This window comes from Aspergillus tanneri, assembly GCF_003426965.1.
Source record: "Aspergillus tanneri strain NIH1004 chromosome Unknown AapTan_4_pilon_pilon_pilon, whole genome shotgun sequence".
Classification (NCBI taxonomy): Eukaryota; Fungi; Ascomycota; class Eurotiomycetes; order Eurotiales; family Aspergillaceae; genus Aspergillus; species Aspergillus tanneri.
The window spans coordinates 901,297-927,567 of NW_022984631.1; the positions used below are offsets into that span (position 1 = coordinate 901,297).

At 48.1% G+C, this 26,271-nt stretch overlaps 9 protein-coding genes across 9 annotated transcripts; 3 read left to right on the top strand and 6 right to left on the bottom strand.

Annotated features, from left to right (window-relative positions):
- Positions 1-216: 216 nt before the first annotated feature.
- ATNIH1004_005507 (uncharacterized protein) lies at positions 217-1,093 on the bottom strand (the record flags this gene model as incomplete). The annotated part of the gene is made up of 3 exons (XM_033570161.1): positions 217-642; positions 714-759; positions 825-1,093. 3 exons carry the CDS (start codon positions 1,091-1,093, stop codon positions 217-219), a joined length of 741 nt encoding a protein of 246 aa, XP_033426193.1.
- A 581-nt stretch (positions 1,094-1,674) lies between these two features.
- ATNIH1004_005508 (uncharacterized protein) lies at positions 1,675-2,484 on the bottom strand (the record flags this gene model as incomplete). The annotated part of the gene is made up of 1 exon (XM_033570162.1): positions 1,675-2,484. The coding sequence occupies one exon, from the start codon at positions 2,482-2,484 to the stop codon at positions 1,675-1,677; it is 810 nt and encodes a 269-aa protein (XP_033426194.1).
- Positions 2,485-4,270: 1,786 nt separating this feature from the next.
- On the bottom strand, positions 4,271-6,035 carry ATNIH1004_005509 (glycoside hydrolase family 31 protein; the record flags this gene model as incomplete). Its single annotated transcript, XM_033570163.1, has 5 exons — positions 4,271-5,102; positions 5,204-5,408; positions 5,468-5,748; positions 5,798-5,968; positions 6,031-6,035. 5 exons carry the CDS (start codon positions 6,033-6,035, stop codon positions 4,271-4,273), a joined length of 1,494 nt encoding a protein of 497 aa, XP_033426195.1.
- A 424-nt stretch (positions 6,036-6,459) lies between these two features.
- ATNIH1004_005510 (uncharacterized protein) lies at positions 6,460-7,182 on the bottom strand (the record flags this gene model as incomplete). Its single annotated transcript, XM_033570164.1, has 1 exon — positions 6,460-7,182. The coding sequence occupies one exon, from the start codon at positions 7,180-7,182 to the stop codon at positions 6,460-6,462; it is 723 nt and encodes a 240-aa protein (XP_033426196.1).
- A 1,144-nt stretch (positions 7,183-8,326) lies between these two features.
- ATNIH1004_005511 (aldose epimerase family protein) lies at positions 8,327-9,535 on the top strand (the record flags this gene model as incomplete). Its single annotated transcript, XM_033570165.1, has 1 exon — positions 8,327-9,535. One exon carries the CDS (start codon positions 8,327-8,329, stop codon positions 9,533-9,535), a length of 1,209 nt encoding a protein of 402 aa, XP_033426197.1.
- Positions 9,536-11,160: 1,625 nt separating this feature from the next.
- Positions 11,161-12,969, bottom strand: ATNIH1004_005512 (GMC family oxidoreductase; the record flags this gene model as incomplete). Its single annotated transcript, XM_033570166.1, has 1 exon — positions 11,161-12,969. The coding sequence occupies one exon, from the start codon at positions 12,967-12,969 to the stop codon at positions 11,161-11,163; it is 1,809 nt and encodes a 602-aa protein (XP_033426198.1).
- A 1,669-nt stretch (positions 12,970-14,638) lies between these two features.
- On the top strand, positions 14,639-15,784 carry ATNIH1004_005513 (uncharacterized protein; the record flags this gene model as incomplete). The annotated part of the gene is made up of 3 exons (XM_033570167.1): positions 14,639-14,841; positions 14,917-15,403; positions 15,473-15,784. The coding sequence occupies 3 exons, from the start codon at positions 14,639-14,641 to the stop codon at positions 15,782-15,784; spliced, it is 1,002 nt and encodes a 333-aa protein (XP_033426199.1).
- Positions 15,785-19,283: 3,499 nt separating this feature from the next.
- On the top strand, positions 19,284-19,694 carry ATNIH1004_005514 (uncharacterized protein; the record flags this gene model as incomplete). Its single annotated transcript, XM_033570168.1, has 1 exon — positions 19,284-19,694. One exon carries the CDS (start codon positions 19,284-19,286, stop codon positions 19,692-19,694), a length of 411 nt encoding a protein of 136 aa, XP_033426200.1.
- Positions 19,695-23,524: 3,830 nt separating this feature from the next.
- ATNIH1004_005515 (uncharacterized protein) lies at positions 23,525-25,207 on the bottom strand (the record flags this gene model as incomplete). Its single annotated transcript, XM_033570169.1, has 1 exon — positions 23,525-25,207. The coding sequence occupies one exon, from the start codon at positions 25,205-25,207 to the stop codon at positions 23,525-23,527; it is 1,683 nt and encodes a 560-aa protein (XP_033426201.1).
- Positions 25,208-26,271: the final 1,064 nt, after the last annotated feature.

Here is a 26,271-nt window from a genome sequence, read left to right on the forward strand (position 1 = left end):
ATCTGCCGAGGCGGATCCGTCCTAGCGCGTTGGCGGGACTCGCAAAGCCCGATGGAAGGTATCATAAAAACTGTAGACAAGATGAGTCCATATTCAACACTCTTTCAGATGTGTGAGATATTGACAAATATCTTGAGCTAGAATAATTACAATCCCAATGCTACAGCCCGCCTTAATATCCATCATCGCTACCTAGCGGATGGCCGAGCACGCGACCTACAGCGCCTTAGCAGCCCCGAAAGCTCGGTTGACAAGTGGCCCTGCCAAACTCGTGGCAAGACCCATGCCAAAGTTTTCGCCCACACTGCTCCAGCTGGGTGTTTGGCCTTCGGCCAGGTCGCCTAGGGCGCCGCCGGCTGCGCTGGATACACCCCCAACCACGGTGCCGACGGCTACTTCAACAGCTAGACCGGCGCCGGCTGTGAATATCACGGCGAGGATGCTGGCTAGAACGCCCAAGATGGACTCGATAAGAGTCTTCCAGCCGAAATAGATACCAAGGACGCTGCGGTGGCCGCTTGGGTCGACGCGGTTGACGGGGTCGCTTAGGCAGTAGTTATATGGGTTGTGTTCGCCGGAGGCAAATGGGGTCGGGGGTGTGGAAGCGTTGTAAGATCGGATTATATATGCGGTATCGGTTGCCTAGGTGGTACCAGCCAGTTATGGGGTCGCGCCATTGGCCGTTGAAGCCGATGCTTGTTGATTTCTCTGACCTGGTGCTTAGACCGTAGGGTGTATAGGATTGGAGATGGATTTTGCCTGGGGCTTGAGGGTTAACCCAGCCGAGGACCGAGTCGTGCGTGTCTGTTATCCTTAATTAGGACTCGGGCTGCTGCGCAGATTCAGTGTTCTGCACGATCTGGCCCCAGAAGGTCTTGCCGTCTGACAGGGAGCTGGTTCGGGATTCACCGGTTTTAGTGGCGATGAGCGCTTCCTCGCTGTAGAACAGGTAGGTATCCGGCTGGCCGGGGGCGATTTGGGCAACGAGCTTCCCAGCGGCATCGTAGCGGTAATCGCACAGCAGCTCCTGGTCCTTGTCACGGACTCGGATAAGTCGGCCTAGAGTATCGTAGTCCATTATCCTGCCTTGCATATCTCGAATCCTTCGCTGCGCAGAATGGAGGCTTGTCTATCTTGCATTGACCGTGACTCAATCAATCCTAGTGTATTGAACTCCTGTATTATAGTTAAGAGGACCTCCTCCCCTCTCTTCACCGTGCGTGCTGTTTCTCGGCCAAAGTTATTGTATATTAATTCCGACGATACCACGAGTTCTGCCTTCTGATCTTGGATCTGGTATACTGCCAATCGACTCGCTGTGTCATAAGTAAATGCCACCTCGGAGTCCCCTTGATTCTGAACGCTTAGTCTCCCACACTCGTCGTACTCCACGGACTGTTTGAGGCCATGCGGGTTTGTGTATGATTGTAGCCGACCCGCCATAGAAAAGGAATATTCAGTGGCAAACTTCTCCCCGTCGTAGATCTCAAAGGTCTCCTTCCACGGATGAGACGCGGCATTATAGCTCCGGGTGACCGTGCAATATGTTCCCCGGAGCCCAGCGGGCTAGCCGACCTTGGGGCTATATATAATCGTATCTGTACTCTCCTTCCAAGTGACGGTTTTAGGAGCGTAGTGTAACGCTGGCTCGTACTCTATGTAGACGACATTCCCTTAAGAATCCGAGATTTCACTAGGCTCGGGGGTGTTGCCGTTGTAGTTCTGTGAGGTAACGCGTGGCCCAACGCTTCGCACCTTTATTCGCCCTAATCCGTCAAACCGCTGTTCTCCCACGACGGACTGCCGGTTTAAGCCGACCTTGCACGGTAGCTCTGTTGAGCTTTGGTCGGTGTAGGTCGTGGTGGTCGTCCGGCCGCCAGGCAGCCAGGTGGTGTCCGTAATGCGGTCAAAGCTGTCGGACGCGTACTTAGTGACTCGTCCAAGCGGATCTTGCTCCCGGACAAGACGATACAGTCCGTCATAGCTGGATACCTTTGCGCTGTAGTCTGTTCCATCCGCTTTACGGAATAGGGTCCATATCGGCAGCCCCGCCAGATTGTGCCTGGTGGTCATAGTCCCTTCTCCTTCGACACCAATCGTGGTGCACTGGTCAATCGGGTCGGTGATAGAAGTGGTGACTCGTCCGCTGTTATCGGTAGTCTTGCAGAGCTGGCCCCAATTGTTAAACTCGAGGCGTTGCTGCATCTCGCATGTCGCGGGATTGTCCCTGTCCATCGTTACCCAGTCGATGGTCGTTACCTCGGAGCATTGACCTTGAGCATTGTAGTTACGCCTGGAGACTTCTTGAAATGGATCGTCATTGCCAGCAGAGGAGGGATCCTGTCTTTCAACTCGAATTCGTCTTTCTAGACCATCTGAAATATAACATGTTTTAACTCCGCTGGCATTGGTCACAGAGACTTTAGTTCCCAAGCCCTCCCCAAGCACAGCATACTCGTGCACGCGAACGGTCTCAAAATCCATGTTAGGTAAAGTGGTTATTTTTCCAGATCTGGTCGAGTATATTGTAATCGAATTGCTCTTCCACGCCTGCCTCGTTGGTATGCTGTAGAGTACGCCCGGTTATACTACAGTAGACGGTCTTTTCCTGGATCGACAGGTCGTCCCAAGTTGTAATGTTAGTGATATTCGCCAATCTGCTCCCCACACCTAACAATTACCATCTCTATACCTAGGTATAATTGTATTACCGCCTAGTTTATGCCTAGTCTGCCAGTCTGCCAAGTTCTATACTTACCGCCTAGAGTAAAGAAAAATTACGTTATTGTCGATACGTATTAGTAGTCAGAGAAGGGAATTTGTCTTTGAACTTGAAAATGTAAAATGAAATATATAATGTCAATTTAAATGTTCAAGTATACTCGTAAATTCAATTTTGAGCGGCAGAATGTGGATGCCTTGATAGTTGCGGGGCTTGCCGTAATACGCCAGAGTACGACATTAACTAACTAATGGGGCGTTCTATATATTATCTTGATCTATTCGAAGGAGAAGAGATCAAGGATTAGTTTTCAATATATCTTAATATGAGATATAGTGATACTCTTTCTACTATCTTACCTAGCTGACCGGTTGATCTACCCGGCCAAGTAGATTCGTCACAATGTCCGGAAGGCTGTTTTCTATTTATCGCCCTTGGCCATTCTAATATGGTGAAATGCAGAGATAATATCTAGCTTGGTAAACCGTCTTGCATTGCTAATGCGATCTAGGGTAGATGTTGCTCGAAAGTGGCATCGCACTTTATTGATATTTGACGAGGAATTGATATTCAATATTATAGGGTACATGTTTTATATAGATGAATCCCACTTCAAGTCACAGCTATTTTAGCCCTCATGCATTGTATTGTAACACCAATGGGGTAGGTTTTGACCTGCACTTTTTTTTTCCCTATGGACGTCTGCTTGCTAGCATTCTGGTCATACTTTGACAATTCGAGCATTTACGCAAAAGTCAAGCCAAATGTGACAGCATTGAGCATCCCTTTCCCAGTCGAATTCTAGGTCCGACATTGAAGATCGTACTTGTAAAGTATCTTTGCGGGTGTTCATCGTAAAAGGTGTATACCCATACTTTTGCTTAGGCATGAGTGGGTTCCAGTTCGTACAGCTCCAGCAAGTTGTGGGATCCGAAGCCATATCATTCGGTCAGAAGATACCGGAACAGTGCAGCTTGGTAAATGGTTTGTTGAGAAGGTAGAAGGTGACGGCGCACAAAATTATCCCTAAATGTGGATTTGGGCGACTTGAGTAGCCATAGTATCAAAACCTGTCGAGCCGATTACCCCGGCCTATGCGCGCGATAGCAATCGTGGGCTCCAGCTTGGTGGGATCAGAGGTCCACAGGCACTGCGACTGCAGATCCACTGGTAGTGGAAAGGCCTGGGCGCGCTATCAACCCCTGCACCAGCCTCATCGTATTGCATGATACTAGTGTAGACTTTTGGGCTCAGGGCGCGTACGGTCATTGTAGGAGTGTAACCGGCTCTGGTAGGTCATGAAGAGGAATCGATACATCGGAGCTGGACTTATCACCTTTTAAACTATATTACACGTGTAGAGATCTATAGAGTACAATATTTATACAGTACTATCTAACTGTCATTCTATGTCCAATTGACACGTTCTTATATTAGACATGAGGTTTGATTTTATAATCTACGGAACCTACACTGATAATACTTCATTTCTGTGATGTTCTAATATATAATATCCCAGCATGCAGAATAAAAATCCAGTTGTATATATCAATCAGAATTATCCATCTGACATTCGCTATTACAGTGACTTGACCAGGCTCTCTCCCTTTGCAGTTGGTAGCGTTCATTAAGGGCCAGCTCACCATTCCAAGCTCCAACCAGTGCCCGCCCATGCTTTTTCACCCAGAGACTGATACTTTTCAAGGCATTCTGATCCTTCCAACCTCCTTGCGTGATGGTGGCACTTAGCTTTCTATGTGTAGATGCAAATGTCATGGTGAGTGTGGCATTTGGCACAACACTGACTCCATCATCAAGGTATAGGTCTGCTTTCGCCTGGCCGTTCTTGTCGAAGGCAACAAGTATATCCCAGGGGGTTTCGCGGACTTCTCTAGTAGTCAAGGCAGGTTGTTGGAGAGCAAGAATGGAAGCCCCGCGCACATGAACTGGGATGTGACCGAGTGGAGCGCTAATGGTGGTGTCTGCACGTTCGGGCACAGCAAGAGCAGTGCCGTTATACCAGTCATACCATAGTTCTTTACCCTCAACAAGGCCTGGGAAAACACCATCGACAGTGGAAGAACCTGGTTCAAGAACAGGGGTTACCAAGATGGCACGGCCCAATAAAAATTGACGATCAGCGTTAGCCAGAGACGGGTCATTAGGAAATTCCCAGGCCAAAGCCCTCATAACTGTGTGTCCATGCACATGAGAATGATAGAACAGGATGTATAGGTAAGGAAGAAACCTGTAGCGGACGTTCATGGCGGCCTTGCTTGCGTCAATAACAGAAGCCCAGACATAGGCCTCCTGGTTGATAGCGCCGATAATATTATGGTTACGATAGAACGGGAAGAAGGCGCTAAGCTGCATCCATCGGCTACACAGTTCCATATCAGAGTTGCCGGCAAACCCACAAGTGTCCACACCGAACATAGGAATACCGGCAAGGGACATGGATAAAGATTGTGGACGTCATACTCCAGGGTGCCATCAGCATGGGTGGCATTGGGTGAAATGGCAGCAACACCCAGGGGACCTTTAAAATTGTTGATCGCATATGGTGGGTAGTTCACGTCACGAACGCCAGGGGTGGGAGTCGTCCGGTAAACTGAGGAAATGCTAGAGGTTGTGACCGGATAGGTACTCATTGAAGAGGAGATAGCGCTAGACGCAGACCCGGCTTCTGTAGTGTTCGAGACGTTAAAGCCTTCCGGTACTCGAGGACGAGATTCCTCGGCTCACCCGGTAATGCAAATGGAGGATGCACGGGGTTGAGATGGAGGTTTCCACTCCCACAGCTTCCAACACAGAACGAGGATATTTCGCTCATATCAACCCACGCGCCATCAAAGGCCCATTGCTTGTGGAATTCCACAAATTCGTGGGTCCACCACTTCTCTGCGTGCTCGGACAACCAGTCGGGGAAAACGGTGTAGCCGGGCCATACATCACCAATATAGGGACTCCCATCTGGATTCATGATAAAGGCCCCCGCTGCATTTCCACGGTCAAATACGGGGTACCTTGTATGTCATCAGCTCGGGCTCCGAATGGACTGGATTGGAAACTTACGCGTCTGTCTCGTTCTCTGGGTTGGGAATGTAAATCGCTGAGTCGATTATGGGGACATAATGCCGCCCGCTGGCATGAAGACGGCTGATAGACTCCGCCCACTGCGTATAATTGAAACGAATAGGATCAGCTTCGAAGTCGCGATATGATTTCATATAGTCAATGTCGGACCTAAAACTCCCAGTCAGCGGGGCCAGGGACGGTAGTAGTACTGAAGTGTATTTCCAACGCACCACATGGCTTCTAGCGAGATGTCAAATTTATGGTAATTATCAATTACCTCCTGCAGCTGACTGATATTTTGATATCCCCATCGAGTCTGGTGGAAGCCAAATGTCCAATATTGCTGCAAGGCTGGCGTTCCTACTACTCTCTGGTAGGAAGCAGTGACGTCTGCTTGACTGGGTCCTGGAAAGAAGTAGAGATCGATGCCACCACCAATAGACCGCCAGATAATTTTGTCAGGTCACAGTAGGACATCTTGGCCGTGTGCATTACGCAGGTAAACGCCGTGAGACAAGGAAGGGTAGTTTGATCCGGCGGTTGTTTCGTTGGATGTCACCAGGGTTCTAGACCCATTAACCCCTGTTGTGTAATAACGGGTCTCTAAATATGAAGGGTGTGTGCCATAGAGATTACTACATTCCATTAGCAACACTTGGCTAATTGCAGAGGGTTAGATGCAGAAGGAAGACTCCGTACGCGTCAACGACGTTTCCAACATCGGCTACGTAGAACTTTTTTGTGAAATTGTTCCCTAGCCGAAACTGGTGGATAGATTCGCCCAATCCATAGAGGTTATAGTTCTCCGGAAGGGCGCTTACAAACTCAATAAACTGGTTCTCATATACCAATTTTGTGCCTCTCGTCGAGAAGATCTGATCGCCAGTTGATTTCCGGCTCACTGTGAAGCCAAAAGACGGGTTATTCGTCCATGAAAAGTCCAAGTCGGGTAGCACGCCGGAATCGGATAGGGGCTTCGGAACCAAGCTGGACGATAAAATATATTGGCTGATGTTATTTGCTTGAATGAAAGCTGACGCAATCTCAACATGTAGACGGTCAGTTGCCTGATACTCTACCTTAAGATTGAGAGCCTCTATGTCTGTGCCGTATAAGTTGCAGGGCGAACCGGCGAAGTGGAGGGTAGCGGTGAAGCCGTTGGTTGTGTTTCGAACATTGGTGGCAATATATCCAGGACAGATTGTCTGAGCGTCCACTACCTGCGAGTCTTGGATGTTAAGCAGCACCGGAGGAGCCTCATTCACAGATGCTGGAAGGGTATGCTGAGGGGCGTATGAGCTTGTCAGGGCTGATGCCTGTGCGATGACAGGAGTTGGGAGGATGAGGCTCTCTAACAAGAGCCCACTTGCCGGTATCCACATTTCATGTTGATGAGATTTCCACTCGTTCCCAGTAGTTCTACAACAAGAAGCGGGGGATCAAGTTGCAGCCTTTTTCTGCGAGCCGACACTTACTTGCAAATCCAGGCCTCGAAAGATCAAGATGGCTACAGCTTATAAATTCCCAAATTTAACAGCTGCGCCTGACGCCGGCGCGGAGAGATTTTCTCAAATATTCGCAGGATGTAGTAAGTGGCAGGATCCAGATGTTCGCTACAGCACTAACGTTTGCCGGAAATTAGTTACTGAGGACCTTTGTCTCATACTGGAGATAATAGTGGTGGCTGTGCCTGCACACGCTTACTAGTAGCCAATTGTTGGCTCGGCATCGGTTACGGAATGCAAGTATGTTGTATTAACAAGTCTAATCCCGGGCCGATGTTACAAGGACCGAAGATCTGACCGCATCTACACCGACGGAGCGAAGTCCAGAGTTGATCCCGCAACTTAGAACTAGGGAAGAATTAAGTTTACATTATACGAGCCCCCTGGTGCGTTTAAGTTTCTATGTAATTTCACTCCCGCCTTAAGCGCAGAGAATGAAACATTCTACGTGAGACTTTTGCCTGATCTGGAACCGCCGGCTCCTTGGCCGCGCGCACATCATACTCGTATTCAACACTCCTTCGGCTTTCGAAGCTTATTCTGGTAGGCTAGTTAGAAAGAAAGCTGGCTCTAGAATTTCCCTGCGTATACTGGCTGAGGCTAGTTGTTTGGCGTAGCTTCGGTTACGGAATATGATACGGAAGTGAAACTATTAATGGATTATTAAGAAAGACTCTTCCGGCCCATCTCACCGCTCCCTCTAAGGACATTGGGATTAGAGTTCACCAACCAATGGTACGTTGGGTGAATGCCCCATGGTTATAAAATTGGACAACCAATAGAGGTGCCTAATTTGCCTCTCACGGTTCGGACGCTAGTTGTAACTGAGAGCCACCGTGGAATTTGTTTCCGGCACAGAGTGAGTTCACACTCAGCCTATGAGCCAGTTATGAGGCTAGTTCACCCACCTACATGGTGTCTCTGATGAACATTTGTGCACCATTTGTAACTGGGTGCTCTTCAGCTGACCTACTATAAAAACTTCACCGCTTGTGGAATCTCTTTCGGACATTTATCCATGATGCATCTCACGAAGTACATTGTAACTCTTCTATGGGCGTCGACTACTCTGGCACTGAACGATTCCACTTGTCATCCTACAGAGGAACACTTCAAAGTCTTCACTATTACGGCAGATAACATCACAGCCAAACTAATCCCTTATGGAGCTCGCCTGATTTCTCTACATGTTCCCGACAGGGAGGGGAACATGCAGGATGTTGTTGTCGGTTACGATAACCCGATCCAATATTTGAACGACACTCAAAACCGCCATACCTACATGGGAGCGGTCATTGGCCGTGTTGCCAATCGGATTAAGAATGGTACATTCACTCTTAATGCAACCGAGTACAACATACCTAAGAATCACGACGGCCTGTATACCCTACATGGCGGTAATGTTGGCTATGATCAACGAAACTGGACGGTGGTGGCATTTACGCGCTCTTCCGTGACTTTTACTCTTTATGACGCTGCAAGTGAAGGCTTCCCAGGGGATGTGATTACTCACGCAACCTACACTGTTGATTCTAAGCGTACGGAGGACAACCCGCAGGGACTTCCTAGGCTGGTAACTGAGTTAGTGTCTGTGGCTCTCACTCAACCAACGCCCATCATGCTCTCTAACCATATCTACTGGAACTTGAATGGGTTCAAGCAGCCGACCATCCTGAATGATACCTGGCTGCAATTGCCGTTATCTAAACGTTTTATTGCTACAGACTCCATTCAAGTTCCTACTGGCAACATATCCTCCGCTGCCGAGACAAATCACGGAAGTATGGACTTCACCGTTGGCAAGATCATTGGCCGGGACATGCAATATACAGAAGGGCTGTGCGGAACCGGCTGCGTGGGGTACGATAACTGCTTCATCATTGACCGTGAGCCCCTCTATTCTGCTACTGCCAACAACGTTGCTCCAGCCCTTCGATGGAACTCCAGTACCACAGGCATTAGCATGGAAGTTGCGACAAATCAACCCGCTGTGCAGGTTTTTACTTGTCTGAACATGGATGGAACCATCCCTGTGAAGTCTTCTCAGATTAGGCATAATGGCAAAGATAAGAATGGAGCTGATTTTGTCGAAAAATATGGCTGTCTCGCCATTGAGCCAGAAGGCTGGATTGATTCTATCAACCACCCCGAATGGGGCCAGAAGAATTTTTACTCCCCTGGGAGTGCTCCTGCTATTAACTACGCTACTTACACGTTCGACACTGTCTGACGCCATATAGCATTGACTGTGATGATCGCAATCAATTTTGGTGCTGACACAGAGTGTACTGTATCAGAATGCCAATTCGCATTGTGGATAAGGGCAGGTTACTGTCCTTACGTCCATGCCGTTCGCATCTTTTTCATAAATCTATTTTCTCCTCCATTTGTTGACTTTGACCGACTTTTTGCCATAATCTATGTATTTGAACTAGATAGATAGAAATCAGAGCGCTCGTTCAGTAGATAACATTGTGTATACAAACTGGGCGTCAAGTCAACACTTAGTAGGAGATGGAAAGAGAATCTTTGCTATGTTCTCCTCCCAAAAACACAGTGACCTAAGTACTATGGCCAGACTCATGTTTCACCATCGCCCTGCAACGGTAAGAAGTGGTAATATAAAGACAGTTGGTACAGGATGACTTCTATAGTAATATTGGTCAATGTTTAATGGTCTACAGTCTGCCCTAGGGCTGTAGTAGTGAGGGCTTGTAGAAACGGCGGAGATAATTCTGGTGAATAGGTGGGCCCATGTTTAAATGAATCTACGATATCGATGATCACAGTGAACCCACGATAGAAGCTTCCAAATGTTAGTTTTCATCGGATGGCGAAGACCATATATTCTTGGGATGCGTAGCGTGAACGCATCTCGGCATTCCGAGATAGGCTGTCTGTGCGCTCTCGGTCAAATCATCGAATCCGATAAGTGGGGGAGTAAAGGCTAGTCAATGATTGTGCTGGCCCCATAATTTGCCATCTCTTTGAAAAATTGAAGGGGACGGGGTCTGTATTTCTCAGTGGCTTAGATTAAGCAACGCAATCTTTTCTACACAGTATGTCGTAGCAAAGACAGGGATGCGCATGTGGGCCAAGTGGGCTAGGGGCATTGGTCGCGGCATGAGAAGCGTCGTGGAGTATCCTCGGAGTTTCCTCGTATTGCGAGCCTAACGTTGAGGTAAGCTCGTGTCCTTAATCTGACATCTACTTGAACTTCAGACAGTGTTACCTCCCCGAACGGGTGGGAATTCCTTCCCTGCTGCCAAGCGTGGCGCAAAGATGGATCAAGCGGTGGCCAATGCACAGGGGAAACACCTTGGAGACTTATTTTGCTGCTAATCCTTGTTTGTGCCAACAAACAAAAGTGGATATTGCCGTATACACTCATTACGGTTGCATCTTATAGTCAATGTCGTGCAACACTAGCTGGAAAAATTTGCTGTACTGTTAAAACTTACTAAATGGATATGAGACAGCAGTGCCCCTGCTTGGTAAAAATGACTTTGGCGATAACGTTTTGCCCTTTGATAGTAAGTAATTCTTTATTACAGTGGTATTTACTAGTCATTGGAGTCTTGTACAGTATCTACCTAGGAAACTTCCTAGTTTAGCAGTTGACATCTATTAGAGATTGCCCCCTAAAATACGGAACAAATGAGACACCAAAGACAGGAAAAGAAAGATAAAAAGCCCTGCAGCCAAGGGGGGGGGATAGAGCCCAAACGAAAACAACGTCCGGGGCAGGGTATTTCCCCTTTGCTCCCACCCCAAACGACTTCCAGCAAGCAGATGTGTAATCTCGCTGGCATTTTCACTTGAGCCGTCCCAATTCAAAATTCGGTTCAGGACTCATTAGAGCTCGGCATAGTCAGCGAGAATGGCATCGGCAATTTTCAAGGCCATACCGTAGAAAATAGTCATGACATGAGCAGATATCTGAGTAGGAGGAATAGAGCCGTCGATGACGCGAAGGCGCTGGGTGCCATATACCTTGGCTGTAGCGTCAACAACGCCACCGAGCTCCCTGGACATCATGGAGCAGGTGCCGATCGCATGATAGTTTGCACGGAAGTTCTGCTTTACGTACCCCACCCACTGCTCTAGGGTGGCGTCGTTAGGCAGGTTGAACCCCGGGACAACTTCACCATCAAAGTAGTTTGCCATGACGCCAGTGTTTTGGAGCTTACGTGCAAGCTTGGACGCCGCTGCCTGACCGAGAAGATCCAGCTCGTTCAAGTAGAACTTGGGGTCATTTGCAAAGTGCAGGAGATAAGGGTCACTGCTCAGAATATGGGTAGAACCGCGGGTGAAGGGAATGAGATCCCACAGATCAAAGTTGATTGCACCGGAAGTGTCGAGAAAGAGTTCCGCATACGCTACATCCTCCTCAAGCAGCCAGTTGCGGTAATTTTCATACTGGACCTTGAGAGCAGTCACGTTGTGGAAACCGCCAAGCGCAACAGTCTCCTCCGCCCATTGATCAAGCTTGGCATTGAGTAATTCAATAGCCTGAGGGGCATAGTCACCAAAGGTCTCAGTGAAGTTCGCAAAGTAGATTGCCTGGCCTTGGCCAAAACCAGCAGCAGTGCTGCGTGCCCGAACGGTAGTGGTAGTCTGGTCTTGCATATTGAGACCAACCGGGAGCTCCAGAAGCTGTGTAACATTTGCCTTATCAAGAACTGACTTCAACCCAATTCCAGAGTATTCTAGGATCAGAGGCGAGATAGCAGAACCTGCGGCCAACAGGACTTCGTGGTTAGCGTAGACATTGAAGTTAACGGCCTTATTAGTTCCAAAGTTGACTCCCATAGCCTTCAGACCGGAAGTTTTCTGGTCAAACAGAACCTTCCCAACCACCTGACCAGTCAAAACCTTCAAGTTCGGCCGGTGATAGTTGGGAAGAAGCCATTCACGGGCGGCATCTGCGCGCACCTGATTTTCCAACAAGTTATTGGGAAACATGGAAACCCCACGAGGATGACCACAGTGGAAGTCCTTTTGGACAGGGATGCCGAGGGCTGAGGCGGTATCAATAAGTGCCTTCACGATGGGGGACCATGGCTGGCCGTTGTCACGGGGTCCGGCATGAACGGTGCCGTTGAATCCGTGGCAGGCAGGATCAAAGTAATGTCCGGCGGCAATCTGAGCAGAAGTGGGGACACGGGCACGTTCAGCCTGGTTCATGTATTGGAATATATTGTCCCAGTTCCAGCCCGCATTGCCGAAGACTTTCTCCCACGAATCAATCTGGACTTTATCTGGACGGGTCCAGGAATTACCGTTGATCAAAGTCGAGCCTCCAAGACCCTTGCCGGACTTGATGTTCTCGGTCCGGTTGTGTATGAGGGGTACAGTGATATAGTTCTGGTCCACACCGGTGCCGAAGACTTGACTGTAGGTGTTTGGATCCTCAATGATCGGTCCACCGTTGGACTCATAGAATCCTTTTTCAATAACAAGGACCGAGATGTTCGGATTCTCCGTGAGTTTGGCAGCAACAGTGAGGCCAGTCAAGCCACCACCAGCGATAATGTAATCAAATTTCTTTCCGGCTACATCATTGGGGTCCGTGAGCAGACTGCCTTGGACATCGATATTCTCTGCCGCCAGGTGGGCGTGGACTGTAGCGACAGGTAGAAGAATGTATTTGATTATTTTCATCTCGACAGCAAACTTTGAAGATGTGAGAAGAGCCGTAGAAGGACAACGAATGAAAAGAATGAGAAACAAACAGAAAAGTAGAGTGAGAAGAGCCAAATGACTTGGGCGTTGTTTGACTATCCTGTTCGAGAAGTGACGGCATAGTATAGAGTATATGTATTCGCATGGAGGACTGTCTTTCCTTATCTTTTCATTTACAAGTTACAGCCATATTACTCAATATTCGAGCCCAGATTCGGTGCTTGGTCATCCATAATAGGACAAGGAGTAGTTTACTTAGTTGTTGGTAACACGTGTAGCTCCGTTGCCCTGCACAGGTTAGCCTCAGAGGTGTTGAAATTGGATGGATTCTTGCTGATGACGAAAATAGTGTCCGCTGGGGTCAGCACGACCCACCATATACAATAAACTTCAATAGCACCGAACAAGCCTGCACATCTATCTTTAGTTGCCCACGGTGCTAGACAAAGATTTGTCTTTCACCGGGACGACGATATGGGAAGAAACAAAGCTGTTCTCCGAAGGATGGATTTAGATTAGCTTATTGTGAAGATTCAATGTTACTCGTACGAGTACTCGGACTATCCAAATATACTCAGTATCCAATCATATCCTTTATATTCGAAGAGTATCTGGGTTGCCTTGGCAGGCGTGCAGGATCTATTAATCTCCAGTGACACTCCCTTAGGTACAGTCCTTGGCGCATTTCAAGGATGTATTGAATATTTGCTTATTTGACCAGGGTATGGCGTGTTAATAGTTGGGGGCCAAAGATTATGTTCTATTTTCACGACGTGGATCTGGTCGATATGCTAACAGTGTTCCAGGCGTGATAGGCTTACCGCTTAGAATATAATTTCCTGTGATCTATGGTACAGTGGGAGTCACGGTAGCCTCGTCGAGCTACTCATCTTGAACCCACTGTTTCCCTCCCTGCGAATCGGGAGACCGTCCTCGTATTTTCTCGAAAGCTCAGTGGCTCAGCATTGTAGCTGTTATGGATGGGGTTCCAGACTGGGCTGCTGAAAAATACACAGTGTCTCATTGTGAAGGTCAAGGAGACTCAGGAATATCGGGGCTATTTTTTGGCCCCGTATACAGTCAACAGATCCAAGGGTCCCAAGCACCGACAGGGTGTTGATCGCGGCATGCCGGGAATCATTCACTCGGGCTACACCAAGTACAGTTGGATGCGTTTGTAGCCGTTAGCCGTAATGTGGCTCGCACCGGTATGGCACTACTGAACTCCGACCTTCATCCACTAACAAAGGTGGTACCGTCATTTCGTTACCCACATTATCAGCCATGTTATTCTTCTTAGCAACTGTCGAATAAGTGTGCTCCTTTCGCTTGACGCCATTGGTACTATATCTAGTGTACTTAAGCCGTCCTATCCTGTAGGTTACGTACACAAGCAGCTGTGACGTCCTACACACTCACTGGAGATTGGGAAGGCCCCGGTTATCTGTCCAAGTGACAACGTTGTAAAAAGATGAATCTCCTTCTTGTCACAGCGCTTCTTTTTGGGAGCAGTGCCCTCACGTCGCGACTCTACGCAGCGTCATACGCAGGCACAGTCACATCGTTAAGTTTGTCGAGGCCAGGTGCCGATTATCGACTAACTACGGTCTCTCAAACGGATAACTGTGGAAATAGTCCTTCGTGGCTGATGCTGGATGGGACGAATGAAATCTTGTACTGCTTGGATGAGGGCATTGGTCTCCCTAATTCTACATTAACATCCTTCAAAATCAAGTCGAACGGGTCATTGGCCAAAATTCATCAACTACAAACCCTGACAGGACCTGTTGCATCTGTTTTTTATTCTGCAACGCAGCTGACTGATCGCAAATTTTTTGCCGTTGTCCATTAGTGAGTTACATATTTCCTTCGCTTCCCTCCCCGAAAATTGCCCCCCTGCCGAGCTGTTAACGCTGTGCTATTTAGCTCCGGATCTGCCGTCACAACGTACTCTGTTGACCCTACCAGAGGTCACTTCGAGCACTGTCAAACCTTTACATTTACAATTCCTGCCCCAGGGACAGTCCCTTCTCGACAGGAAGCATCGCACCCACATGGAGTGGTTGTGGATCCAACGGGGCAGTTTGTCCTCGTCCCAGACCTGGGAGCAGACTTAGTCCGCATCTTTCAGGTTAACCCAACCACAGGCGGCCTAGAAGAGCAGGAGCCTTTTGCTGTAGCTCCAGGATCTGGACCGAGACATGCTGTCTTCTGGACTCCAAGCCGGGTGAGACAGGCACAACTGCGAGATGTTCGTTTTTATTTGGTGTCAGAGCTAGATAATCACCTGAGAGGCTACGACGTTAAATATTCGCAGAATGGAACCATATCATTCTCTCAGTTCTATGATGCTAACACGTACGGTGGAGCAACCCCACCGACCGGTTCAAAAGCTGCAGAGATTGCTATATCAGTAAGTGACTCCTATGATCCGCCTCGGGCTTTAGAACGATGAAAATAGCTAAGCGTTTCCCTCAAATAGCCTGAAAACAATCATCTCGTGATATCCAACCGTAACGATAATATGTTTGGTCCCGGGAATGACTCCATTGCGGTGTTTTCAATTGCTAGTGGATGGCGAGAACCCTCCCCTGTCTCCTTCCTTGGTTTATATCCAGCATATGGTTCATTTCCAAGACAGTTTGATATGTCACAAAAGGATGTGGTAGCACTGGCACTCCAGAGCAGCCAGAAAGTGGCTGTGGCTCAGTGGAATAGAGTGGGAATGCTCGGTCCTTTGCTTGTGGAGAAGTCACTGGATGGAGAAATTTCCTCTGCGATTTGGGACATTTAGTGAGATTCGATAGAGCCGGCCCGTCTACACGCTCGTGGGAGAAAATGGGAACCATGAGTTTGGAAAAAATTCTGATTAGGTGCAGACTAGCGTTCACATCTAATGGCGTATTAAAACTTGTCACAAACTACAGTAACACCGGAAAGCGGTTTGTTGAGATTTGGGATTACCCTAATGGACAGAGTCTTTGCTGTAGCCATAGAGCCGACTTTTAAGCCCTCTAGCTTCTATCTACGCATACCGTTATCTGGAGTCTAATTGTTGTAATTGTAGATAAGATCGGGCTATGTAAGCAAAAGAGCCTGGAACAGTGAAATAATATAATATGATGGGACTGATCGCTAGGGCTCCAAGCAAATAGAGCGGCTCCGTAGTAGCTAGTGGTCGCGGTTCAATCACGAACGATTATTTGCAGAAGATTGGCAGATTTTTTGGCAGAGGAAATTTGAGCCGACCAAGTCTTAAAATGGTGGAATTTATTGATGGCGTTACGCAGTCAAGAGGTTTTACGGTGTGTATATACTGTTCTCTCGAAAGTTTGAATAATCCAGTCGCCGCGCAACCCCCATGGGATTTTTTTAAGAAATTATTCAGGCTTGATTCCTTAAATTGACATTCTCGAGCACACCTTCGCCGCAGGGCATATCTTTGTTGCCATAGGGCACATCTTTACCAGGGGCATACCTTCGCTGCCGGGAATATCTTTGCTGCCGGGAATATCTTTGCTGCCGCGGGGCACATCCTTACTAGCCCCTTACTAAGAACTGGAATACTGTTTACGGGTGAGGAGTTTCAAGTTAGATTCAGCTCCAAATTCGCCAAGTCTCTTTACAACTCCATTGGCTTTCTGTGCTTCTTGACCGGACCAGCTACGTTATGGTAATTGCCGGATCTCGAGCAGGGAGGATTTCGGAGTGGAAAAGCAATAAAGAGGGAAAGATGAGACGGCAATAAAAAGCCAAACCAAGACAAGAATTACGTGGCTGGAGGAATATCTCGAGGGAACATAAACTATGGTTCCAGTGACACCGATGAGTGGAATTTTTTGATAGGTATCTTAGGATCACACCAGGGCACCTGGAGGATCCACCTAATCTCAGCGCAATGAGCAACCTCTGGAGCTGACGATAGAGACAGGACCTGTCCGGTCGTCGACCTACATTGTTCGGACTCCATAGAAACTGCTGAGGACTGATGGACCTACATTTTCTGTATCTCGGTACTTTCTCATGATAGTGTATTTTTTTTTTTTTTTTTTGACAGTTGGAACGAAAGGTCCGGCAGTAAACATGTGCCCTGCCCTGCGGCAGCAGAGATACCCGCCGCGCAAAGGCATACTGTGCCCTGTGGTATGTCTCCACATAGTTTCAGCCACGCCCTTGACATTGAAAAGGTTAGTGTTAAGGTAACAGTTCGTCTTCAATGTCAACGACCTGGTTACGCTTTTTTACAACATCAGAGCGGCTAGTAAGATTTGCCTACATCCCAATGACCTCGCCAATTGAAATGTGCGCAGGGAGCCACGTCGCCTCGAAGGTTATCCCTGGTGATCTCACAATATCCAGGCCCAGCGCTCAACCGAAGCGATGTCATGCAACGGGGAAAAGAGGAAGGGCGGGCTACTAAAGATTTGATTTTGTCCACTCCCTCGTCTTCAAAAATCTAGTGTCTTGGATGCCTTCATACGACTCGAAGGCAGAAATCTCATCAACCCCCAAATAACTAAAACAAGGCGGGCAAGTGTTGACTCTCTTGTTGAATCTTCTTTCTAACTCCGATAGACACTCTTGGCGTAAGATTAGGAAACTTAGCTGTATCGTGTCAACATGGTGATTGTTTACTCACTTTCCTTCGGTTCCAACTTATGCTTCGATTTCAACCGCATGCGATCCCATCTCAATCCTCTGGCAACTCCACAAAACCGATCATCTGTGCTACCAAGACATCATCGTCGGCTAGGTACTTGAATGGATGTGTTCCAAATATAAACGAATAAATCTGCATTAAAACTAATCATTCAAATTCCGTGCTGAACGAATAGGCCCACTTATCATGCAGCCTGCACGCCAGAGGTCGACCTGGTAGTCAAGCGTCCTACGAAAATCGTCTCAGGCACTTGCAATGGTCCTGGTTGAGCCAGTATTCTTGGCTCTTTCCCTTGAAGAATCCCCTCTCCAAGGTCAAGAATCCGAAGGTCTTCGTCATCTTCATCGACCCACTCACCACATTCTGTTGCTTTTACCGGATGTTTCGGTAAGCACTCGTCGAGCGGCTTGCCATCAGGGCGGGCCAATTCTTCGAACTCTAGCTATCCAAGAGCTTCAAAGAGGTCCTTTCGCTGCATTCGAGAGGTGGCTATAGCTGAAGGTGACATTTCTGCCGCTTATATCTGCTCCTGCTTAAGTACCATCACGCGGAGAATGAGCTGTGGAAGGGTTATGATTGTGCCTCACCTCCATGTCCTATGCCAGGATCGTGGATGAATTTAATGGCTTCTAGAAGCTGTTCCGACATTTGTCAGAATAGCGTCTGTTTGAGGGCATCTCCAGAGCTGTAGTAGCCGCCAAGAACCCTATGGACGGAAGGATCAAGCAGCTCAAATACGAGGCACTGGTGGACACCGTTAGGCCCCTGAAGTGTATAGCAGTCGAGTAATTGAACAATATATTTTTATTTAGGGATGAATATAGCCAAGAGTTTAGCGCCTTATTTCTGTTAATACTGCCGTTGTGGAACAAGCGTTGAACTAGCATGGACTAAAGCCTCCAGCACCTGAAACATGCATCAGTCTAACTAAAATAAAAGAACGCCCGGGCATATTAAAACCCCCGAGAAAACTGATACCGTATATTGGTACCACTATACTAGTAGATGTTGTCAGATATACGGCTAGTCCCTAAGAGGAAATAGAGTACGATTGGTGAAAAGGTCTTATTTGAATGAGTTGAGCTGGTTGGGCTCTTCTTGATTATGTTGATTCCTCTGTTGTTTTTGTTGTGTGCTCCGCGGAGGTTTTACCCTATCTAGTCACATGATTCTGGTCCACCAAAGGCCATATTATTTGACAGATGTTAACTTAGGAAAATCCCGCAAGTGGGGAGTAAGGTTCTATGCCTGTGACTATACCGGTAGATCCACCAAGAAATAGCCCTGGTATCCTTCCCATCAGTGAATTTCATCTTCATATATTTATACCAACAGCAAAGGGTAAGAATAACCGAGAGTCAAGTGACGCTCACAATATAAAAGGGACAGAGTTATCCAGTGTTCTTATCTTGAAAGCATCAAAACATTCAAGCAATGGCCAGCTTTTTGGATCGCTTACCCGATATTGCTCGGTTTTGTTGCTTAACTGGTCTTGTCCTTTTCAACGGCCTTTCCTACTATGCTATTCGCGAAGAGTGTGCTGATCGCAGCTTGCTGCTTTTCAACTTCAGCGCTGGCATCTACCTGGCCGTCATCCATAGATGGGCAGCCGCTACCAGACAAGTGGTTTCAAATGAGTCTCAATAAGACCGCTGTTGCGGACAACGGCCTCAGCAAGAGGGACACCAATACTGGTCTTGTGGAGCGGACTCCCATTACTGCATGCGACCGTACGATCGCCGTAACCGCGTCCTGTGTTGTGATCGCCAATTATGTGACTCAATTGGTGAAATCGCTCGCTAGCACCATCAAAGAGATGTCCGACCAGGGCAACTGCAATGCAATGAGCGGTACTTACCAGGACCTGAAGTGGACATACTACTCCTCCGGCAGGAACTGTGACACTACAGCACAGCACGACACTATTGCAGGCGCCATCAAGAAGTACCTGACTAAGGTCGAGCAAAACAATTTTTGCGGCACCCAATGCCTGCGCATGGACCATGGCGGTACCTGGGATGGATGGTTGAAGCTGGCCAATTAATGGATTCAATGACAATGCCTACTGCGGCCCGACTCTGACCTTCGATAGCTGTCTCTCGGGCGGCGACAACGACATCTAATCAATCGAGAAGAGGTTTCCGTATTCTATGACACTGGAACTCCCGACTTGACTACGTCCATTACGTGCCAGGTGCAAATTTTCATTCCTCCCGAATGTATCCCTCATCCATAACTTCTATCTATTTCTTAGATGTGACCATTTGCTGTCTACCTCATATTCGGCAAATGGCTGTCTGAATCTGAATCAATGTCTCCTTTGCGAGCTGTTCCACCTGGTGGCCCATGGGCACGGCCATGTCCCGATCGGTTGACTTGTATTCGCAATAAAACAATAAAACACCAAATTTATAACCTATTTCGAATCTTCCATTGCTTTTGTCAAGCGCTCGACTTTTTCTAGGAGTGGCAGGAAATCTTCTGGCATCGCAGAGGTCTCTAATCTGTCTGTGGGATTCGGCTCAGGATCCCTCCCGAGCGGTTCCGGCAGCGGCCCATAGATAGTTCCCGCCTGGTACTCAGTAGCACCAATGAGATATTCAACACACTATCGTTCCCCTGTGGTCAGCCTGTCACTGCTCGGTCTTTCTATGCAGCTATCCCCTGCCCGAGTGCACTTTCTTCTTTCTGTGTAGTGCCCTACAGGGGAGAGGTGTGAGCCAGTTTAGAGGGACAGACTCGACTATAGCGGGGTTACAACTAAAACCTATCCTATCAAAATAAATTTACGAAAAATCTAGACATTATTACAGAAGAATATCCAAAATAACTCTGAAGAGTCCACGGCTCGCAACCCGAGGCCAAATGTATCGGGAGACCGACTCGCCGCTAGTTCATGGTCGAGTTCGACTGTAGCGCCAGTAATGCAAGGTCGAGTCAAGAAAAGAGCACGTTCTCGGAGAAGATAACGATAATAATGACAGCACCTTTTTCACCAAACAACCTCGGCTGGGGGAGCTTAGCCATTACCATGTGATCCATTGCCATGTGATCCGCGATTCGTCACATTCGGGCTGTCCAGATGGCTTGCACTTGGCATCAGCGAAGTGATTCGCGCGACGAGGCCCCCATATTTGCTGATCGTTTACAGGATAGCTGTCGATGCCGCCATTGATCTCCAGCAATATGTTTGTGCAGCGCGGACAGAAATGCGGTGGATTCCCCAATACAATTTAGATTACACTAATAGTTAGCGTCGTGACTCGGTTCTCCTCGGTCACAGCAGGGCTCTGGGTGTTGTTTCTTGTGCTTGCAACTGCTTTGGCTCTCATACAAGACACCGTGGACATCATTATGACTTGCGCTTTGTGTAAGCGACAGCTGAAAGCTTCGCAGGAGTCACACTATCTGCTTCTGGAAGCTGTCCAGAATGGGATTGGGACTGGGAAGCTGCTTCAACGCGATCGTGTGGACACTCACAGTTCACACCAGGTGCTGGTCTATTGCCGGGTTAGCATTGGATAAATCATTTCTTGGAATATCTTTATAACCTCTTCCCTTCCCTTACACAGGTCCATTTCGCCCACTCAACCGGTAGCCTTCATGCGGATATCTTTGTTGTGCTGAAGGGGAGAAGAACTCCGAAAAGAGATCTATTTCGGTGAAAGCGATTATCTGGTATAACTTACACTGCTATGGGCTATTTCACAAAATGTTTAAACAATACCTGGAATTATAAGCGGCCTTCCGTTGATGGTCTATATAGTCCGTAAATACAAGTTGTGGAGACGGTCGTGGTGTCGCTTGCGGAACGGCTCACCCAGTTGACAACAAGCGTGGTCCCTGCAATTTCTCGGCGATGTTTTTCAATATTTTAGGGGCAGATGGGATCATGTTCAGTAAGGCTATTGAGCATCTACGCTACTGTGGGGATAGTAGATTAGGAACAGGAAAACCGAAGTTTCATTGCCCATATTAAGAGGACGCGGGGAATGAACCCCAAAAATCACCAGTCAAGCCCTGGTTATCCGACCCTCCGCCTGGCGCAGGTGAGCAAGTGCAACTCTATACCAGGAATGGCGTCTTCTAAGGCCAAATGGTTGGTGGACAATTTCTCATGGACAGAAAAAGCAGTCTATACACAATAAGCATTGGGCAAGCGCAGGGAAGAGGCAGCATCGTCTAAACGGGACGTAGCTAAGAGTCAGGCACGGTAATACAAATCGATTTTAAAAAATCTGCACGAAAGTGAGCCCAGCGTTATCCTTTACTTGTTTACTGATAGACCTGGCGATAGGCTAGGAAGAAATCACGCAGAGCTCGAATAATTACAGTCAAGGGTTTTAAAATACCCACGTATTCATTTCCACCTTAAGTTAGACAGAACTGACTCCGTCAGGATATGTACTCAATAGTATCGATCGTATACATGCAGTTACAAGAAAACTAAAGAGTTTAAACAATGTGACAATCGGCTGGGCACGAATGTCAAATGCTCTCCAATGAGATGGGAAGCGTTGGATCCTTCCATCCACATGTGCGTAGGAGTTAATTTTTTCCATCGCTGGCTCTGGCCTTTGAGATAGATTGATGAAGAGGATGATGATGATGATGATGATGACTATGAATGACAGCAACCGCCCGCTGTCTATATACACCTCACGTCTCTCTTCTCTTCTTCTTCCACCTTTCCGTGAATAGTCGGTCGGATTATCGTATGCTGAATTATACCGAGTCAAGAAATACGGACATAGCTTCCATCTCTGTATTGATGCCATTGAGATCAGACAAGGTCCAGGAAAGAATAGAGCAACAGAATGGCATTTCATATACCGACAAAAATCTGGTCCCTGTGTTCTCTCCTATGGTGGTGGAAGATAGCCCATCGTCTCCTCTGCGGAACCGACGTCGTGGGCCACCAGAGGTTATAGAGCAGCTTCCTCGTTCACATCGCCGTGCGGAGGCCAAGTCATCCCGTCCATAACCGCGTGTTCTGCCTGTTGACTATCGCGATGCCCCAGGTCCTGCAAGATCTCCTATTCCTTGGATCGAACCGGATTTAACCGCGGTCTTCTTTATGACCACCGATTCATACAACGTTCTCAGATCGAGTTAAAAAAATAAAAATAAAACCTTCTTAAACTATCTGTATCCCACGGTATAGTGACGACAGCATACGGAGGTCACTAAACATCAACAAAACCTGATGGGATCCAATAACCATTTGCAGCGCATCCCTGTTGTCAGTGTTCTGGAGCTGTACCTGGTGATGGGAAGTGGTGTACAAGTTGGAAAAGTCCGCTATCCCAGCATGCAGGCTCCCTCAGCGGGCGCAAAATAGTGACGGCCTCATGGGATGCGTGTGCTTTCATAACCGGTCCTTTGTGCCCCTCCCGACGTGCCGATGAACCCTCTTTGTTTTTATGGTTCAACATGGATCCGGAGGGAGTATCAAATTTTAATTGACTCGTTGGCACTGGCAGAAATCCTTCCATGGTGGCTCACCCTGGGGGTATCGGCGCTGTCCATGGTTGATTTCCCTATGCTACTCCTGGAGCCCAGTTGGAAGGAGTTTCAGTTAGGGTCTTTCAACAAGTAGAACACACCCCTGCCAAGGAGGGGGCGGACCTATGCGACCATAAATGATAGATGAGAGGGTAAGTACCAAGGCCATGTTCTCGTATCAGCTGTTCCATTAGCCCAGCTTGGAAATATTGGCTCAAGATGCCTCTCCTAAGAGGGAATTCTTCTTGCGAGGAGATTGCCCAGGTCAGGGGCCACTGGAAGTCAAAACGCCAGATGAGAATGTGCACCGTGATACTGCCCATGGCGAGGGGGAACATTTTCGCCAATCTTATGGCAACGATCGCCCAACTATAGCTCGTCTCGCCCACTCTTGGCAAGCTGTTTGTCGTCCTGGGCTTTTATGGAGGCTCCTGGACAAGCCCCGTTATCCTGCGACGGGTAGGAAATGATGTATTGATGGACTATAGCATGTCCTGATGCTACCGCCTCTATTTGATTCCGCCCACAGGTCGACTGTAAAGACCAGAAATAACAGGTTGGAGAAGGCATGGGCGGAGGGGTTTCTGGGAGCGTAGACTGGAGGGTACCATTTGTGGAGTAGTCCGGATCAAGAGAGATATCGATCGTACCCGTCGCGATATCCTTACGAAACATGGCCCGATGGAATATTTCGTACGCTGTGACTGGTTGGTAAGAGGGAACCATGTGCCCGGCATGGAAAATACGACTGAAAGAAAAACCCCCATGTTGACGGACTTGCCCTTTCACGCTTTGCGAGGAGTCCGTTTGGATATTGGCGTAGCCAGCAGCTTTAAATCGGTTTGAGTGCCGATGATTGACGGCAAGGCTGACTCGTTCCCCTGCAATCCAGTTACAGGCGAAATCGCGGTCGCCATACACCAGAGCTACACTGACTCCAGAATCGACCAGACTCGCGATATCTGCAAGGTACCCGCCTATATCATTCCTCGCATAGTCCCCCGTAGCATTGAATGCGTTCCTAACTGCGGTCGACGTGTCGGTGTAGTTAACGGGCACCCCGAGGGCCCTCAGAATCTTGTCATCGGCCAAGTATCCCGCGTAGAATCTAGGAGGAAATGGGTTGAGAAAACAATGGGCGATATCGTAATAGGCCCACTTTTCCTGGTTCCTATAAACGCCGTCTATATCGTTTTGACACAGGTCACTTGCTTTTTTGCAGGCCGTGTTCACCGTACGAGCGTTTCCCCACACGCCAGGATCCAGAGCCTCCGCTAGCTGTTGGCAGTTCACGATCTGATCTAAGCATCCGCCTTTCCGGAAGTGGGCTTCCAGCGCTCGTAGATAACGGTCCCGATCAATACCTTGGATTCCATACGTATTCCGGTCGTACGCGTACTCAGGGTTTGCTGGCTGTTGGGTGAACAGGTCAACGCAACCGTTGATGATGCCCAGGGTATCCAGGCGGAGGACTCTCCCACGCAGGGTCCCTTCCTTAATGCGTCTGTTCTGCGCCTGGAAATACGCAGCAAATCCTGGGCCGAACCGGCCACCGTAGGACTCCGTCCAGAGACTGATTTGGTCATTCTGGGCTGATTGGCGGTAGACATCGAACTCTTGCGCCCAGATTTGCATGAAATTCCACATGTGTCTGGCCGCATTCACGGTGGTATTGGCTGTGGAGTTGGTGTTCTGGCTACTAAATGTTCCGGGAAGCATTGTGGGCTTCTTCGACCGGCCGCCAGGTACGATGACGCCATTCTCCAAATCCAGGGTTCCGTTGGTCAAGCTGTCGTAACTGAAGCCCGTCTGGACAGGTTGGTCGATATAAAGCATATTGGTTTCCTTGTTCCAAGACCACGCATTTTCCCTCGTCGTCCTCGAGTCACTGTTCATATGACAGGGCCCGTTCTCAGTAAACAATCCGACCATGGATGATGTTCCCGGGCCACCATTTAGCCAGACAGCGAGGGGCGATACTGACGGGGTTTTCTGGGATTCAAAATACCAGAAGAAGATGTGAACTGGAAAATCCTGGCTGGCATCCTTCATTGAGTTTGGAGGAAAATTTACATAGCCTGCATAAGACCGTGCTCGCCCATGACAGATGCTTTCCTATGTCAATTCCACCAGTGTCAGCGCACTAGGCACCGTGAGAGTCAAGGCTGTACAAGCAGCGAGGGGCCTACATCAACTGGTTTATAGGTTATCGTAACATTTTCAAGGATGTCTGAATGAATCGTAGTTAAGCCCTGCGGTGGTGGAGGATACTGTCCCGAGGACAGAATGACTAACGGAAGAAGCCTGACGACATGCAATAGCTTCATCTTCCGCGAGTACGGAGAGAAAGGGCTCCCGGAAGCGAATAGGTAACCAGACAAGTAGCTGCGAGTAATTGCAGAGACCCTTATTTGTCAGGCTTCCCAGCGCCATCAGCGATTTTCATACGACAGAGTTTTCATACGACAGATTGCTGGAAAGACGATGGAATTCTCCTACCCTGTGCTATGTATAAAACATATTATCATCAAATATTAATAGCTCCATTCAGACAGGATGCAAAAAGACTGGCAGAGTCTTATAGAGTTGCACGGAGGAACCGCAAAAACCGCAACCGAATCCACACCGCTGTTGCTAGACTGGGAATCCGCATGCGGTTGCGGTTTCTGAAGGCAGGATCCGCAGAATCCGCTCGGATCCCCGCGGATTCTGCGGTGCGGTTTCCACTGAATCCGCAAGTCCGAAAATCTGATACATAGTATTACTATATAAATAAAGCATATTACAATTTTAAAAAAATTCTTTAAGGCACTCCCTTATTACACCCCTACGCACCTTATATATTCTTTGCTTGTAGGAGATAAATAGCTGTCTACTAATTAATGTAGTAACCTGGAGATAACTAGACAAACAGCTTTGTAATTAATCAGTTAAAATATATACAAACTCTGGTCGTTCTCCCTGGGGACTGTTATACTGAAGGCGGCCTCAAGGACTCCTAATATTTAATAGCTTCTACGATCCATATATAGTGTAAGCTAAGATGGCACCCCTACAAGCGGGCCACCCCCCCAAACGGGCCACCTTTCCCATACAAAATAGCACTTTTTGATGAT